The sequence below is a fragment of the Ciona intestinalis genome, chromosome 14, assembly GCF_000224145.3.
Source record: "Ciona intestinalis chromosome 14, KH, whole genome shotgun sequence".
Lineage (NCBI taxonomy): Eukaryota > Metazoa > Chordata > Ascidiacea > Phlebobranchia > Cionidae > Ciona > Ciona intestinalis.
The window spans coordinates 1,718,732-1,735,775 of NC_020179.2; the positions used below are offsets into that span (position 1 = coordinate 1,718,732).

The window sequence follows — 17,044 nt, forward strand, 5'->3', positions numbered from 1 at the left end:
ACCTTTGATAAACTATTAAAATTTTAGAAACTAATTGTGGTTTATGTGCTTCTATATTTCGTATAATTGTTTTATTCCCGTTATAATTTTAGGCAAGCAACCAAGAATAGTTTGAACTTTAATAAATGCAGGTAAATTGCGTTTATGTGAATTTTAATTGGTGCAAATATTAGAGCGAGGAGCGACGCTATCAGTAAATTGGAACCAACGCAAATTGTAATATGATATTACAAAGTAAAGTATCTTCCCGGCCGAGCTTGGACAGAAGCCAAAAAACATCTTTCGTTGGCACCGCACGAGAACCAGAGTTTCATTACGTCATTTTTCACGAGAATAAATTCACAACGATTGCTTCGTTTGTTAGGTGTAGAATGTATGCTACCGCATGCGTCTTCCTTTATTTCCTACGCCGGCGCAGAGCATAAAAATGTGACGCTCATACATGATGTTTCGATCTCGTGGTTCGTTGGGCAGTGGGGGGCATTCCTCCCGATTGTTACGTAATGAAACGTCATAGTTAATAGTTATGTTGCAATAAGACATGTGACGTAACAATTAAGCGCAAAATGTCAAATTGCAGCACGGCAATGTTTGTTACTCGAGCGACTTCGTTAGCTGATTATTACGAACACGCGACTAACATAAAACATTAGATCGCAGCTTTAACAATCGCACAGGCGCCCGCACTAGACTGTGGTGTCGTGGTGATAGTCAGTAATACGCTTTATAACAAGATTTGGTAGCTTGGGTGACAGACGCACGTAAAACATATTACGTCCGGATTTCAATAAAATTAAACGATCACCGTCCGGATTTACAACTTTTACAATCCTGACATAATATAAGGTTTAAGGAATAGCAGCCTTTTACGCATCAAAGCGTGAATTTGTGACATATAAAAACAAAGTATATATTGCCTATATAGGTATTTTATATTTATTATCTTCATGTAATTTTGTAAAGCTTAGTATATTTTAGATTGTAACATATAACATTTACTAAATTACTATCTTTTAATTTTCTGTACCAGCAACACTATTTAAATTGCGTTTGAAGATTATAATGTTTGGCATCCAATATTCAAATGTGTTTTTTCAGAGCACCAAGCGAAAAAACTGCGATCTATGAAGCAGAATTATCCATATTTTCTGCTGATAAGGAGACTTTACTTGTAGATGGTGAATACGAATTGTCTATGACAAGGTATTGGCTAATATTAATAACTAACATCACTGCCCAAGGTATTTCACCAACAAATTTTACCCTTTTTTCGAGAAGATTAAATCAAATTTAAAAAGTTTTGAAATGCTAATACATTTTTTAATTGTTATTTTGTTAGACAATTTTTTTTTTTTTAAAACCAAATCTTGATAGCTTATAATAAACTTATGAACATTTTTGTTGGCATTTATTTTGAAATGCAAATGTCCTGCCTGTGAGAATGAATAAATGGATTATTCTGTCAGTCAATTTAAATTGAGTCTGCTGTATGTGCAAACTTTTTGGGTTAAACTACCAATTTTAATAACAGTCACTGACACTGTATTTGAACCAGAGATGCCATATGTGCTTTTCTATTAAGCGTTTATTGTTTTCTCACAATTAAAAATATCATTAAAATAAGTTATGTTTTCCAATATTTTAAATTAGAACATGGGAAATTGGGAACCCCTTTGATTAATGTGGCAAATTTAGTAACACTTTTTAGTAATACAAATTTAAATGTATTTTGACAGAAACTTTTTTTTCGACAGAAAATTGCCTGATGAAAACGACTACAAGCGAAATGCGACATGGGAGGCACTAGATGGCGGTAGAAACATTGAGGCACTTAGTGCGATGAACAACTGCCCTTTACTCAAGTTTTCTCTCAAGTAATTGTTTTATAAAAAAATAACTTAGACACAATTTAAAAAAATAAATTTAAAAAAGAAACATGAAAAATTCGTGGCACTTAACCTAAAGCTACTCCATAGGCGCACAGTGGATTAAAGTTGTGGTTGTTATCCTTTTTCTATGCTGCACCCCTTTTAATCACCAACAAATTCTTGCATCCCCTTCTAGAATTGCTCATATAGAGTAGACCTAACCAATCTTAATAATTCATAAGCCCTCCTACGAGCACCCCTGGTTAAAATAACTTTAAAATGTCAGTGTGCAAACTTTGCAAAGTGTACACTGCAGTGTGAGCTACATGCTACGTGTGCAATGGTATTTTAGGCATTCCAGCAAATGTATTCTGGTATTTATGTGCATATACTTAAACTTATATATCGTTGCTACCATTATGGGCTTATGTGTCCTTGGGCAAAACTCTTAACGACAATTGCTCCAGCCCAGTGGTCACTAATGGGTTGTCAAAATTATCAGCCATACATGAAAAAATCCACAAAAATATAATCACATACAAATTAACGTACTTGGTAGGCTAACTCATAAGCTGACATAAGGTGAATGAAACAAAACACCCATGTTTTAACTTATAACGACTCTCGTTTTTCGGCCACATGAGGATAAAGCAAATTACATCCATTCTTTCATATGCTCAATTTATTTTATCTGTTAAATTGCCACAATAAAATTTGTATGAATACTAACTTATTCCAATCATACAGGTGGTCAGAGGAAGGCTGTAGCGGTCCTTTAGCTGGTCTGGAGTCAAGCACAAGTGAACCTGATGCAAAGAGAATGAGGAGAAGAACGAATAAAAATTTAGGAGAAGATGCTTCAGGTTACCATATATATATTTCTGTGTCAAGAAAGTTTGAATATTCTATTCTGCAAGAATACACAATGTAGACATACATCTATACATCTTCCCCCACACTGCTATACATTTTTTTAGTTTACTAAAACAGTGTTGCCAACAGGAAACCCAGCCAGCAATGTCCCAGTGTTCCCAGTTGATTCTGTGGAGTACAGGAAATCAAATATGAAGAAAAAATCGAATCAAAATCGTGAAGATGGCAATCAACGGAAACAAGTTGTTTTCTATCAATTCATTTACAACAGTGAGACACAACAGCAAACTGAGGCCAGAGACGACCTATATTGCCCGTGGTGTCAGTTAAACTGCATTACATTGTACAGCCTTGTTAAGGTAACTTTTATGGGTTCAAGGCTCCATTTTGGGCGAAGTTGTCTTTGGGCAAGACAATTAATTGCAATTGCTCTAACCCAGTGGTCACTAATGGGTTGTCTAAATTCTCAATTATAAATTTAAAAAAATTACAATCATCACCTTAAAAGTAATATACATGTTAACTCGTAAGCGGGCATGAGGTGTTTGAAACAGAACACCCGTGTTATAATGAATGTTCTTGCACCGCCACAGGGTAAATAAGTTACATTTAATCATTCATTCAAGGGACTGACTTATTGAAATTTCTTAGACAAAAAAGGTATGAAAATTGGTTTCTTAGAATTATGTCTATCCATAGACTTATGTACCTCGTGTATTCTATGTTAGGAGCTAAGTTGACATTCCACCTTACTATTTAAACAGGGGTGGCATCATATGTTTATGCTCTCAGTTCCAGACCTTGGACAGCTTTATCGTTGACGTTAGATGGCGAAACAATTAAGCAGGGTCGTAGTATTGCTAAATTTGCCACATTAATCAGTGAGGTTCCCTATGTTTAACAACTAAACCACAATTTAACAGCGTCACCCCGGGTGAAATTACAATTTAACAGTGTCCATTAACCTATACCTTAATACATTAAAACAATTTGATTTTAAGTATAGTAAAAATAAGTTGGCTTTTGCAGCATCTAAAAGTTTGCCACCCACGATTTAACTTTGCTTATGTGCCGCAAGAAAATGGATCTTCTATTGAAGTATCGGTCAACGAGTGTTACGATAGTTCTTACTGTGGTAATCCACAAGTAAGGAACCTATTTCTATTTATTAATTGCAGTTTTACTATTTTTAATGTGTATGATAGTTTTCTTTAAGCACAAATTAACAACTGGTGATGTCATTAGTCCGGTATAAAAAGAAATTGTTCTATGTTTTTTTTGTGTGGCTTTGGGTGTAAAGTTTTTTTAAAAAAAGGCTTTTTTTATGGTTTAGGTTTTATGCAAAGGAACCTTGATTTAGGCCTGAGTTAGTCGGTTACCCAAATGCTCAAAGACTTTGCCTCATAACTGAAATAAGCAGTGGATATAAGTGTCATTTACCCTCTTCTAGGTCTAGAATTTTTCGGAAATTTCTGAAAGTAAAAATAAAAATTTCTGAAAAATTCTTAAAGTCAAATAATTCTCTAAAGTTGAAAAAATTTAACAAATTAAATATTGTGCAATTCTCATATCTTCAGTTCATTTTTGCCCAACCTGGCATGGCTTTCAGTCGTAGAGGTCCAGTTCGTCGCATACAAGTTACTGACACGCTGGTGTATCGGCCAAAACGTGAACGACACAGCTTAAATATGGATCTTAACGAACTTCTGGAAAAAGAGGAAAATGAGACGTCGCCAGCTGCACATTATGCCGCAGGTTAAATAGAATTATTATTATTAAGAGTCAAGACTCATCGCTGCTACCATTGTGGGCGTATGTGTTCTCACAAGACATTTATTAGCAATTGCTCCAACCTTGTAGTCACTAATGGACTATTCAAATTATCAGCCATACATAAAAAATATCAAAATGATCACCCACAAAGTAACATACATGGTAACTCGTAAGCTGAAACACCTGTGTTATAATGATTCGCGTTTTTATAAAAAAAACTGAGTGGCAATTATTATTTTTTTCCAAAGCTCTATTTCCATCTCTACAGGCCACCATAGACTGTACTTCCACAGTGAGACAGTAGTTCCCATTCGTCCTTGTGAGTTTGATGTTGATTCGGAAGAAGAAACTGACCCTGAATGGCTTCGTGCCCACACCACTAAGATGTTGGATGAATTCACTGATGTAAATGATGGGGAGAAACCAATTATGAAACTATGGAACTTGTATATTATGAAACACAGGTGAGAAGGGGAATAATGAATGTAACTTACTCTTTCTCGCGTTGCGGGGCAACGTCATCAGTTATAATACGAATGTTCTATTTCATACACCCTGTGCCTATTTACTAGCTGAGAAAACGACAGTCGCTATAACAAGGATGTTCTGTTTCATAAACCTCGTTCCTACTTTTGAGTTACCATGTATGTAACTTTGTGGGTGATTAATAATTAGTAATTGTATTCTATGTGGGTGAGGTTCATGTCATGGGATTTAAGGAAACCTATGGGCATACCCTTGAATGAATGAATGTGACTTGCTTTTTCTCGTGTGGCGGGGCAGCGACATTGGTTATAAAACTAGTGTTCTGTTTCATACACCTAGTTCATGCTTACGAGTTACCATGTATGTTACTTTGTGGGTGATTGTTACAATATTCTATGTGGGTGAGGTCCTGCAGCCCTATGTGGGTGCTGCATTAAAGGGGCATACCAAAGAAAAATCAAAATTTGTGTATTGATAGACATGCTTAAAGGTAATCTAAAGGTACCATTTAAGTTTAAAAATGGAAAACAGCTTTTGATAAAAAAAAGGAGTTTCAAAACAGCAAATTCGACCGCTAGAATAAGAAAAAATTGGCTGTGGCGCAATGCATGGAATTTTCCATTTGAAATAATTTGACTCAACTTTGATCGTTTCTAGTTTCTAAAATATCAAAGAAAATTCAAGTTTTATTATGAAGCTTTAACAATCCATTTTTATTCAAACAGCTGCATTGCTGATGCTCAAATGTTAAGTACTTGTAGGGAGTTTCTCAACCAATACACAACTCTTATAGTGAAGCATTCATTACGCCGTAACTTGCTGCTACATTTTGTTACGCTTGTCGATTTCGGTGTGTTGAAAGCTTCAGCACTATGCTCTCTGATGGACCAGTAAGTAATATGTGTGTTTTTTCAGACAAAGTTATCTATATTTATAAATAAATAAATGTTACCTTTTTATCCTAGCTTTACGGAACGGTGACAGTTGTAAATAGAGTGTACTGTTTTATACAACTTGTGCCTGGTTATGAGTTACCACATGTGAAACATATTTATTCTCATGGTGGGGCAACGACAGTTGTTATAACACAGGTGTTCTGTTTCTTACATCTCATGCCCGCTTTCAAGTTACAATATATGTAACTTTGTGGGTGATTATTTTTTATTTATTCTTCACACTATAGTTTTTAAAACAGCTGCCTCAGAACTACAGTCAGAGAGGAAACTAAATTGTTTAGAGAGACTAAACAACTAAAAAAAATAAAGAAAAAATTGAATTTCCTTGTGGTAGCAAATGTTGATGAAAAACAACACATCTGCTGAGATGGAGTTTTTTACATACTTTAAAATATTTTTAATCCTTATTTACTTTTATAGTTTTGATGAATTATCTGCTGGTGTAGAAGCACCTGCTCAGCCTATACAGAATGGTACACACCACCCAAATAATGCAACAACATCTATAACAGAACCAGACATGGCAGCCAAACTAAAGCAACTCCAAGAAATAATTGAAAACGATGGAATGCAAATCAATTGATTTTTTGGAAAATTGCTTATTTCTAACTACTATGCTGCCAATAGCTTTAGCAAATCATGTTGTATAGTCTCCATGCATTTTAACATAAATGCGAGCAGTTTATTTGTATAACTTGCAATCATGGAAATATCATACTGATATAACGTGTACAAATATACTGCCCCTTTCATAAAGCAGAGAGAGTTGGTTTGATATATTTACTTTCCACAATTATGAACTGCAAAAGTGAGTATAATTATTTTATATCATCACAATGCAAGAAAAGACTACAGTTAGAAACTTGCCCCTAAGCTTGGCTGTAAACGAAATTAATTTTCTAAAACAAAATGTTTCAGTTGTGAATTATTTGAAACAATATAAATAAACTGATGCTGCTAACTACTTTATACAAATGTAAACTGCTATTCTGACAACATGCATATGGTCTATGAAATTTTAGAGTTCAAGACTCATCTCTGTGGTCCTCAGAGTTGTACAAATTTTCAGCTGTACATATAAAACTAAAAATTAATCACCCACAAATGCACATACATAGCAACTCTTAAGCAAGCAGGAGGTGTATGAAACCAAACTCCAGTGTTATACGACCGTCATTGCTCTGCCACACCAAGTTATTCAGAATGAGACTCCTGATCTGATATTTAGTTTATTGCGTGTAAATCTGCACAACTATAAAACACAGGTAAACCTAAATGATGACATTTTCTTGACATGCAAGAAATCTGGTTCACATGTTTTTTGATTGTAGCTTCTTCTATAGAGTTATTGACATTGTGTTGGCATACGGCAAAGGACCTGGGATATATGCCAGAGAGTTGGACAACCACCACATCTTTTGGGATTCTACTGCCACGTTTTCTTGACCTGGAAGTGTAATCCTGCATTATTGAACGTTTTAAAATAAAAATTAATAAAATCTGTTCTTTCAGTGTGCATCAGTATCCGAAATTTATTCATCAACAAAACTAATGCAAAAAGCATTGAGTTTTGTTTAGTAGTTTAATTAAAACACCATCATATGTACTTGTTTAAAAATAAAAAAAATATACCATTGTGTACTAACCAATCAGAAGTTCTTTTGTCTAAGAATCATCAAGTAATGCCAGGAAAGTATTTTGTAACCCATCAACTTTAACTTTGATTGTGGGAGTTTTACCTGCAAGGAAAACAAATATCTTTTAATTTTTAATATATATATCATAAAATTCAGCCGTAATTTGTCTAATTTTAGTGTGTTCAGAATCCGAAATTTATTCATCAACAAAACTGCCGCAAAAAGCGACGGGTTTTGTTTAGTAGTTTAATTAAAACACCATCATACACACACTGTCATTTACAATAAATAATAAACCTATTCGCAGCCTTACTTTGGTTTCATGTTCCAAAATAACTTTGCGGAATTGGCTTGCCATCCATTTTAATCGTTAGCTTGTACCCAATATTACAGTCAAGTAACAAACTACAAGTAACGCTGAAGCTTTATATAAAAATGGCCACGTGAAAAAACACGTGGTTTTATTTGCGGGAAACATAAAAAGAGCAAACTCTATTTGGGGTAGAGAAAGTTGACCAAATTTAACGTTCAGTAAACTAATTTAGGATGTTTTCTTTGTCAATTATTTTTTTAATTTAAAAACAAACGTATATATATGTAATGACATGGTTGAAATTGTTTTGTAATGAACATGTGAATAATACGGAAATCTCTTGGTTGGCACAGCGTCCCGTCACTCAAATAACGTCACAATCCGGAACCGGAGCGCTTTTTATAGGTAATGCAGCAAAATACTTCATTATTGCTCGCCATTTTAGCTTACTGGGAATGAAAATATAGAGTATGAGTGATTTAGAGTATGAGTGACAGAAATGCGTGATCGCTTATTGCGCTGCCGAGGATCTATCGTAATGTACATGCTACAGGTCCGCCCGGTTTCGTAATTTTTTTGCCACGACGCTATTGCGCATGCGCTGCAACGCTACTGCACATGAACAGAATGTTAGTCCAAACATAATGCGAGTGTTCTCCAAGCAAAGCCTTTGTCGTTGTCATGATATTTAGTCCGATGCGCAAAAGTGCCCAGGCCAAATTCAGCGGCAGACTCAATTATATCACGACATCGGCATTCGACTAAAAAACTTTATATTATACGACTAAAAGACGTGATATAGTGGGGTAGGGGGAGACGGGACACATTTGGCACACAATATCCAAACATCGTGGTCGTGTTTTAAACAATTAACAACCGTTCATGGCAGTCGTGAGGGTATAGAGTTCTATAATTTTTTGAATATTTTTTGTTTACTACTAAATGTGACGATAAAATAAAGTTAAAAGGTGTCCCATCTTCCCCCACCCTACAGTATATATACCACATATACTTTCCAACGTATAGGCGCCAACTACAGCCATAATAGTCAACTCGCTAAATTAAGTAAAACGAACGACGTAGCACAAAAGCACATAAAGAAAAAACAAACAACATAGCACAACAATTCAAAATGAGAAAACTACTTTTTGCAAATCACCCCGATAACAACGAGTAATGCTGGAGTCTTGTTTGCTTATAAAGTTGAATGACCCCGACAATGCAAACATTATCTGCAAAGTTTTCATAAATCAAAATGTATTATGTGATGTGCGTGATAAACGTATGTTTTTTATATGTTGGTATATATGGTAAAACCTTATAAAGTGTTATAAAAGACCCACAAGTACATATTGTGAAGGTATTATAAAACCCTGAACTTATTGCACAACGGTATAATAGCTACTATATAGCATTGATGCCCCTATGCATTATACTGCAGTTGCGAAATAGGTTTCTAAAACTTATTACTTCTGGATGTGAGTTGAATCACAAAAAGGAAAGCTCATGCGACGTTTTAAGCAATATTTAAAAATATCGGTTCGGTTTGAAAACTTGAATGCAGCTTTTTGTTTAATATTATTATACACCTTTTAATTAAGCTTAAGTATATTGTAGCTTGCAAAATGCAATGTCAGCAGTCAGATATTAATTTCTTGTTATTAGGTATTATTCTACAAATTATTAACTCGTTGATGTGGTTACAATATCTAGGGGTGGGGGTGGACAAACAGAGCTTGTACAAATAGCTTTACGGATTTACTAAGTGGTCAATAGACCCGGCTGGGCATTATCTATACGACCTACATTATGGTGCAGTGACTGGACGTCGGAAAAAAATCAAGTTTAAGGCTTTGCGTTACTGTATACTAACTGTGTTAAGTTTGTTTCAGTATATAGTAGGGCTAGGGAAGATGGAACACCTTTTCATTCTTATTTTTCGTTTAGTTTGGTAGTAAACGAAGAACATTAAAAGAATTAAAATTCTGTATCCCCCCGACTCCTATGTGTTTTTTAAAAGCGTAAAATAAAGTCGTGTTATTTGGATAGCATATGCTAAAAGTGTCCCGTCTTTCCCGTCCTATAAATTTTAAAAAGTTTCGATAAAAAAATTATTCATCTCGTTATTTTTTGGAATTTTGGTTTATACTACCTTCTATAGAATTTAATAATAAATACCTAATATACCACGTTTTTATTGTAGATAGCAAGTGTTTCATATTTGGGCATGTATATACAACGCTAATATCAACTACGAGGGGAGGGAACACATTTAGCACATGATAATCCAAGTCCTAATCGTACTTTAAACAGTTATACCAACGGTCTATGAAAGTCGTAAAAATACGGTTTTGTAATTCTTTGAATAGTCTTTGTTTACTGCCAAGTGGGACGAGAAAATATAACGAAAGGGTGTGTCATCTTCCCCACCCTAGTATATAATATAATATCCCCTTTTAGGTTGCCGTTTTTTTTTTTTGCAATAGCACTGTTGTTATCAAACTTAATAAACAACAATATGATTCAACTGCGTCAAACTGTTGCTTTAGTAGCAGCTCTTCTCTTCTTAGCAAAAGAAGTTTCACCATATGGAACTGGAGCACCGGCTGCTGCCTGTGTTACTATGACACCCAAACATGTAAACCCAAATGGGGGATTTATTGCGGGCCAAACGGCAGCATCTCCGTATTCAATTTCAGTCTCGGTGAATAATTATAAACCTGGTGATACAGTAACAGGTACGAATGAATGAAACTTGCTTTATCCTTGCGTGGCCGGATAACGCAAGTCGTTGTAACACGGGTGTCCAAACACCTTGTGACAGCTTACGAGTTACCATGTATATTACTTTATGGGTGATTATTTTTTAAAGATTTGTTTTAATAAATAGCAATATTATTTTATTACGATAGCGAAGATCTCACATCTTACCCCACCCTATTATATGTCCAATATTACAAGAATAAAAATACAGAATTTGTTTTGCAGTTACTGTATCTGATAGTAGAGCAGCAGATGCAGCGGGTTTCCGAGGTATATTAATGCAAGCACGCAACCCAGGAGCAGAGGTCCCGCTGGGAACCTGGGTTAACCCACCGACCGATACCAAGCTAACCAAATGTACCGTTGACGGTGATTCAGTCACACATGCAAACACCAACCTAAAATCAAGCGGTACAGTGTTCAAATGGAAGGCTCCGAACAAAAACGTTGGCACAGTGCAATTCGTGTAAGTTGTATGTATTTATTTTAAAATGTTGGAGGAGTCTGCAGCAAACTTTGAAACTGAAGCTTCTTATGTTTCAAAGGACATATGTATAAATTTTAAGCATAAATACTGGGACAAGATGGGACATGATAAGATAGAATATTGGGGCAAGTCGGGACATGGTTGGAAAATGTAGGAAATGTGAGAGAAAAATGGGACATGTTTTCATTCGATTTTCTCGATCCATTTGGTATTAAACAAAGAATAATTACAGATTAATTTAACAGTGGTCCGGGGTCCCATAAAAGTATGTTGCTAATTTGTTTAAAACACGACCAGGAAATAGGTAGTTTATATATGCTAACAGTATTCCATCTTGCCCTAGTATACAGTACTGTTTGCAGCCTTTTTGAATTCATTTATTTTAACACTTTTTCCCCAAATCCGTACAGGGCTACAGTGGCAGAAATGAAAGAAAAGTTCTGGTTGAAGCTGCTAGCTAACAAAGCAATCACCTACAACTCAGCAAAGAATTTACGCATGAACACAGTGTATTTAGCTATTACTGCTATCGTTGCACTTAAAGCACTTATGTAAACATATGCGCACAAGGATGATGCTATTTTGCAAAAGAATTTTGGTGGATACAAGTTTACCGAATATGACATGTTATACTGTAATTTATATTAGGTTGGGGGTAGATGGGACACCCTTTCGTTGTATTTTCTCCTCTCAATTGATAGTAAGCAAAAAACGTTCTAAGAATTCCTAAACCTTAATCTCACGATTTCAATAGACCGTTATTAATTGTTTAAAAACACGATTAGAATAATTGGATATTGTATGCCAAATGTGTCCCATCTTCTCCCACACTCCTATATACCCCTTAGATTTGAAAAAATATTAAACGGTTTTTGAATAAAATTCATTCTTTTTAACTCATTCGATACAATTCACACTACTTGTCCCTAATGTTCATTTAATAAACAATTGAACAAACAGCAACGAAGGTTGCAATTCAGAATGACATTTATTTTGGGAATGCCAAACGGAAAAGATTGACAGTATTGTCAAGTTTTGATTGCTGCTCGTGCCTCATAGCACCATGTGTTTGAAAGTTTCGATAAGCTTGCAGTCCCGGCCATGGGTAGTTATATAGGCATGAATCGTAAAGGGCTTATACAGTACGATCATCAGTCATTAAACATATAGTAGGGTGGGGGAAGAAGGGACACCAATGTCCAAATATCCTGATCGTGTTTTAAACAATTAACAACGGTCTATGGAAGTCGTGATGATGCGGTTTTATAAATATTTGAATTTTCTTTGTTTACCACCAATTGTAACGAGAAAATAGAATGTTAAGGTGTTCCATCCTTCCCCCACCCTATACTATATTTAAGGTAGAATAATTTACGTTGTAGATGACGATACTGTCGAAGGACAACATAATAAAGTGGTAATGGCAAAGCAGATAAGCTAAAAACGACATATTCTATTGTGGGTAATGTTCCGGGGCGTGGCACGCCATGGGTCTTAGAGGATACACGCGCTTTATAGAGAAAAAATATATTTTTATGGTAAATACTAAATAGTCGTCAGATATGTTCTTTGTTAATCTATATTGGTAGTTGAATATATCCTTAAAGTTATAATTGTCGTTTTAGATGAATAATTTAGAATAATACTACATCAACAGAAAAAAAATGTTTTTACTGCTTTTTGTGGGACATTTCTTATTGGTATGCCAAGTGAATTCTAATCGCAGCGGAGCGCCTGGTACATCATGTGTTGATATGATGCCTCGTCACAATAATGTTAGCGGCAGTGGGATTATCGAAGGACAACCAGCAGCGTCATCTCCTTACACTATTGCTGTGAATACAAATACATACAGTGCCGGTGCGGCGGTACAAGGTATGTAAATACAGACTTTGTATGAATTGCATCATTAAAAAATTCTGCAGCCCTTTTAGGCAATTGTGTGGAAATTGGCCGAGAGACTGGAAAAAATGAATGTAACTTGATAATCGCGCTGCCGAAAAATTCGTTTTAACACGGGGGTTCTGTTTTATACACCTCGTATCTAACTTACGAATCACCACGAATATAACTTTGTGGGTGAGTTTTTGGTCGTATGTGTATTCTTGGGCAAGCCACTTAACATAAATTACTCCAACCCAGTGATCATTTATAGGTTATCCAGTTTGCCACACTTTTTTGTAATATTTTTCGTTCTATTTAGTAGATAACAAAGTATATTTTAGTAGATAACAAAGTATATAAGCATTATAAAACCGTATCCTCACGACTCCCATTGACCGTTGTGAATTTTTTAAAACACGATTAAAATATTTGAATATTATGTGCAAAATGTGTCCCATTTTACCTCAATGTAAGATACAATCATTCATAAATACTTTCAGTGGTTATAAACGACAACAGAAACCTAGGATTCAAAGGCATATTGCTACAAGCCCGGAACCCGGGAGGTAGCGTACCACTTGGGACATGGACCAATCTTCCAGCAAATACAAAAGCTCTAACCTGTACCGCTGAATCTGATTCAGTGACACACTCCAACACAAACCAAAAACAAAGCGGAACAATGTTTAGTTGGATTGCACCTAACAAAAACGTCGGCCAAGTGCAATTCTTGTAAGCGATTTTTTATTTTTTTTAGTATAAATTTAGTGTAAGATTTTTTTGGTTTCGTTTTAAATTTTTATTTAATTTTTTTTATATAAAAAGCTTTTTTTCGTTTTCGTGTTAAGTTTTTATTTCAGATTCTTTATAAAATAAATTTTTATTTCAGATTCCTTATTTATTTTTTACTTTTTAGAGCCACAGTGGCAGAGACAAGGAAAACTTTCTGGGTGAAGTTGGTATCAGACAAAACCATTACCTACAGCTCTGGGTGCAACTTGCGAATGCACGGATTGTATACTGCTATAGCTTCTGTTATCGCCATGATAGTTTCCATGTAAATTAAAAGAGGGTACAGAACCGTGTGATTTCTTGCCAGCCAGGACCCTAGATAACCCAGACTAGGAAACGCAAGCGACACCTCCTAGATAACCTAGAGGATGTAGCTTTAGACAGCCGCGAGCGCACGAGCTCATAAACCAACATCGGGTGTCCAAAATGGCGCCAGCGCCCTAACCACTGTGAGAAGGGACATATTACTGTTTAAAATAAAATTATCAAAATTATATTGCTAATTCACGTTTCGCTTTTAAAAATTCCATCCGCGGTGCAGTAAATATGTATATACAAAAAAGTTCGAAATGATTTTCGCGAGCGGTTCACGCTCCCCAAATAAAAACGTAAACAAAATTTCCTTTGTCACCAATAATGACTCAGCAGTTGTGGACTTGTTTTATTTTTCAGTTCCTGATCATTATGCAAACGAACGTTCCAGCTACTGGTTTGTTAGTTAATATACTTTTTGTTGTTATTAGATGTAAAAAGCAGGCAGATTTACACAACCAATGGCGCTGGTAAAGAATCCGCACGCTACGTCATATGCCTACCTCAAACGTAATTGGTATTGCCCTATTTGGTCGCTCGTTTTTCGCCATGACGTAACGACCAACGGGACGATTCTACACAAGTACACAACTTAAAATTTCTATCCTTTATTGTTTTAGGTAATAATATAAGGCTTTGTATTTAACATATCTATAATTTGCAAGACTACTTTAAAATCGTAGCCCTGTCCACGTAGGTGGTAAAACTTTTGTTTTTACGAAGAAATCTGTGTCTAATGGCGGCAGACGATAACGAATCTCGTTCTGTCCTCCTCAATGCAGATTCCAGTAAAAAGAAAAAGCTTCCTCTCAAAAGCTCAAGCCCTTCAAAATCCCCAGAAAGATGCCCGATATGTTTATCTCCTCCAGAAAACAAAGCAATAACAGACACATGTTTCCACGCATTCTGCTTTAGCTGCTTAAAGGAATGGTCGAAAGTAAAAGTAGAATGCCCACTCTGTAAAAGCAAATTCAGACACATCATATACAATGTAGTAGCTGATGATGATTATGATGAATTCCTTGTCCCGGTTCCCTTAGAAAATGATAACGAACCACATGAAAGGTTATACCACAGACTCAGCCACTGGTCAAGTACTGAACCCTCATTTGGTTTCAGCAATTGGATGCTATCCCATATGCAGGAATGGCGAGAGCAAATACAGTTGCGTCAAGAGAACACTAGAGCAGCAACTATGGCTTGCACAGATGTTGAATTAATACGTAGACGTCGTCAGCATTATCGTAATGGGACAATGGTAGTACATGTAGATAATAATAAACAAGTGAGAGACATCAGTACGACATTTTATCAAGACAACCCTGCACAGTTACATAGACTTGTCCCGTGGCTTAAGCGGGAATTGGTAATTCTGTTTGGAGCAAACAGTGTATACTTGGTGAACTGTCTTTGTGATACTATACTTGGATCAATTCGTTCTGTTGGTATTACCTCTTCCGAGTTTTACGCGCTTATTCAACCATATTTTGGTGAAATGACGGATCACTTTATTAATGAGCTTATATCGTATGCAAAGTCGCCCCATGATTTATCATCATACGACAGACATGCTCACTACGCGTGCAGAAATCAGTCACACAACCGAAACAATGCCCCTGAGAGAAGTTTAAGAGATCAGAGTCTGATGTACTCACTTACATACGTAGGTGCATTACCGCCACCGTTAGCTGACACAGTAAACAAAGTACTTCTCATAGACCGTCAAAAACATAGAAAAAATGCCTCTAAAAGATATAACCGGCGTTACCGTAAATGGAATTCAGATTTCAAACCAAGAAATGTTCCCAAAGAAGTTATTGTAATAAATTCCTCTTCTTCAGATAATGAGGAATCCTCCCATCCAAGACTTTCTTCCTCCTCTTCTAAACCTGCATCCTCTCGTAAAATGATCCCGAGCAAATCTTGGAGCAGCTCAGATGATGATGACGTTCAAATCGTCAGTTTCCAAAAACCTCCGCATCTAAGGACTCCTGAAGCCATAATTGAGCTTAGTTCAAGTTGTAGTGAAACTGACAAGCCTGGTCCTAGCACTTCGTCAAAGAGAAGCGAAAAACCACAAACTCCAATAAAAAATGAATCCTCTGATTCAAATTCTGAAGACAGCAGTTCGTTGGCTCCAAGAATTAAAAGTGTGATTGTACCTATAGTTAAAGAGAAGTCCCCAGGCTCTCCTGGAAGTACTTTGAAAAGAAAAAAGCTGCAGAAAGTTCGATATTGTAAACTTTACAAAACAGACAGCAAATCTGAGGACATATCCAAGCGCAAAAGACGCCGGAAACATTCTCGCTCTGGCATTAGTTCTTCATCTGCAATTCAATCTGACAGTTCAAGTAGCGATTCAGAACAAGAGCGTTTAAGAATTTTTGGCCATTTATAACAAACTTGGTGTTATTGCTGTACTTTAACCTAATGGTTGTTTATTGTACACTAAAGCTTACAATTATTTTTGAGCATAATTTTAACAATATTTTTGCATTGTTTGTACTCATTTAAAATATGTTGAACAGTTGAACACATTCAAAATTTCTTAAAATAGAGAATTTGGTACATTTTAATAGTCACACCCAATTGTATTGTAGCTGACATTCTTTTTATATTTTAAGACCAGATTTTACTATTTTTACCCAAAAATTGCTATTTTTTACTTACCTTTTTGGGATGTCCAAAACCTGTTATAATATTATCATGCTTCTGTTTTTCATAATTGCCAACTCTTTTCTTGTACCACTATCGTGGTTTTTTAAAGTTTAAAACATGATTATAAACATAAAGCAAATAGTCTTAATTTGTTAAAATTGTTACCCACATTTTATATTAACAGTCAGTATAAATTTCTTGTCAAAAATGTTCTGAACTTGTTTTGCAGTTTTCATACATTA

The 17,044-nt window shown here is 35.6% G+C and overlaps 4 protein-coding genes and 1 long non-coding RNA gene across 5 annotated transcripts in view; 4 read left to right on the top strand and 1 right to left on the bottom strand.

Moving 5' to 3' along the window:
- The window catches only part of LOC100185521 (polycomb protein suz12-A), an 11,165-nt gene extending 4,471 nt beyond the window's left edge, over nucleotides 1-6,694 (top strand). The window contains exons 8-15 of the mRNA XM_002129088.5: nucleotides 1,755-1,874; nucleotides 2,616-2,731; nucleotides 2,871-3,100; nucleotides 3,771-3,887; nucleotides 4,319-4,496; nucleotides 4,783-4,978; nucleotides 5,726-5,890; nucleotides 6,377-6,694. Coding sequence (XP_002129124.1) covers nucleotides 1,755-1,874; nucleotides 2,616-2,731; nucleotides 2,871-3,100; nucleotides 3,771-3,887; nucleotides 4,319-4,496; nucleotides 4,783-4,978; nucleotides 5,726-5,890; nucleotides 6,377-6,539 — 1,285 coding nt within the window. The 3' untranslated portion in view covers nucleotides 6,540-6,694. The remainder of the gene's footprint in view (nucleotides 1-1,754; nucleotides 1,875-2,615; nucleotides 2,732-2,870; nucleotides 3,101-3,770; nucleotides 3,888-4,318; nucleotides 4,497-4,782; nucleotides 4,979-5,725; nucleotides 5,891-6,376) is intronic.
- Nucleotides 6,695-6,958: 264 nt separating this feature from the next.
- LOC104266386 lies at nucleotides 6,959-8,048 on the bottom strand. Its single transcript, XR_717544.3, has 3 exons — nucleotides 7,907-8,048; nucleotides 7,603-7,695; nucleotides 6,959-7,403 (listed from the first exon to the last, which is right to left on the bottom strand). It is a non-coding gene; the product is annotated as an uncharacterized LOC104266386 (long non-coding RNA).
- Nucleotides 8,049-10,370: 2,322 nt separating this feature from the next.
- On the top strand, nucleotides 10,371-12,119 carry LOC100179201 (putative defense protein 3). Its single transcript, XM_002129365.4, has 3 exons — nucleotides 10,371-10,644; nucleotides 10,895-11,135; nucleotides 11,567-12,119. Exons 1-3 carry the CDS (start codon nucleotides 10,425-10,427, stop codon nucleotides 11,709-11,711), a joined length of 606 nt encoding a protein of 201 aa, XP_002129401.1. The 5' UTR covers nucleotides 10,371-10,424; the 3' UTR covers nucleotides 11,712-12,119.
- A 665-nt stretch (nucleotides 12,120-12,784) lies between these two features.
- LOC100180796 (putative defense protein 3) lies at nucleotides 12,785-14,136 on the top strand. The gene is made up of 3 exons (XM_009862437.3): nucleotides 12,785-13,031; nucleotides 13,541-13,772; nucleotides 13,957-14,136. The coding sequence occupies exons 1-3, from the start codon at nucleotides 12,821-12,823 to the stop codon at nucleotides 14,099-14,101; spliced, it is 588 nt and encodes a 195-aa protein (XP_009860739.1). The 5' UTR covers nucleotides 12,785-12,820; the 3' UTR covers nucleotides 14,102-14,136.
- A 596-nt stretch (nucleotides 14,137-14,732) lies between these two features.
- On the top strand, nucleotides 14,733-17,030 carry LOC100178429 (E3 ubiquitin-protein ligase Topors). Its single transcript, XM_002129445.5, has one exon. The coding sequence runs from the start codon at nucleotides 14,881-14,883 to the stop codon at nucleotides 16,540-16,542; it is 1,662 nt and encodes a 553-aa protein (XP_002129481.1). The 5' UTR covers nucleotides 14,733-14,880; the 3' UTR covers nucleotides 16,543-17,030.
- The last annotated feature ends 14 nt before the right edge of the window (nucleotides 17,031-17,044 follow it).

What these genes read in the sequence shown, in the direction of transcription:
- LOC100180796 (XM_009862437.3), top strand. Translation starts at nt 12,821, where the DNA reads ATGTTTTTACTGCTTTTTGTGGGACATTTCTTATTGGTATGCCAAGTG. An exon ending in TGCCGGTGCGGCGGTACAAG is followed by an intron (nt 13,032 to 13,540) that starts GTATGTAAATAC and finishes AAATACTTTCAG; the next exon opens with TGGTTATAAACGACAACAGA. An exon ending in GTCGGCCAAGTGCAATTCTT is followed by an intron (nt 13,773 to 13,956) that starts GTAAGCGATTTT and finishes TTTACTTTTTAG; the next exon opens with AGCCACAGTGGCAGAGACAA.
- LOC100179201 (XM_002129365.4), top strand. Translation starts at nt 10,425, where the DNA reads ATGATTCAACTGCGTCAAACTGTTGCTTTAGTAGCAGCTCTTCTCTTC. An exon ending in ACCTGGTGATACAGTAACAG is followed by an intron (nt 10,645 to 10,894) that starts GTACGAATGAAT and finishes TTTGTTTTGCAG; the next exon opens with TTACTGTATCTGATAGTAGA. An exon ending in GTTGGCACAGTGCAATTCGT is followed by an intron (nt 11,136 to 11,566) that starts GTAAGTTGTATG and finishes AAATCCGTACAG; the next exon opens with GGCTACAGTGGCAGAAATGA.
- LOC100178429 (XM_002129445.5), top strand. Translation starts at nt 14,881, where the DNA reads ATGGCGGCAGACGATAACGAATCTCGTTCTGTCCTCCTCAATGCAGAT.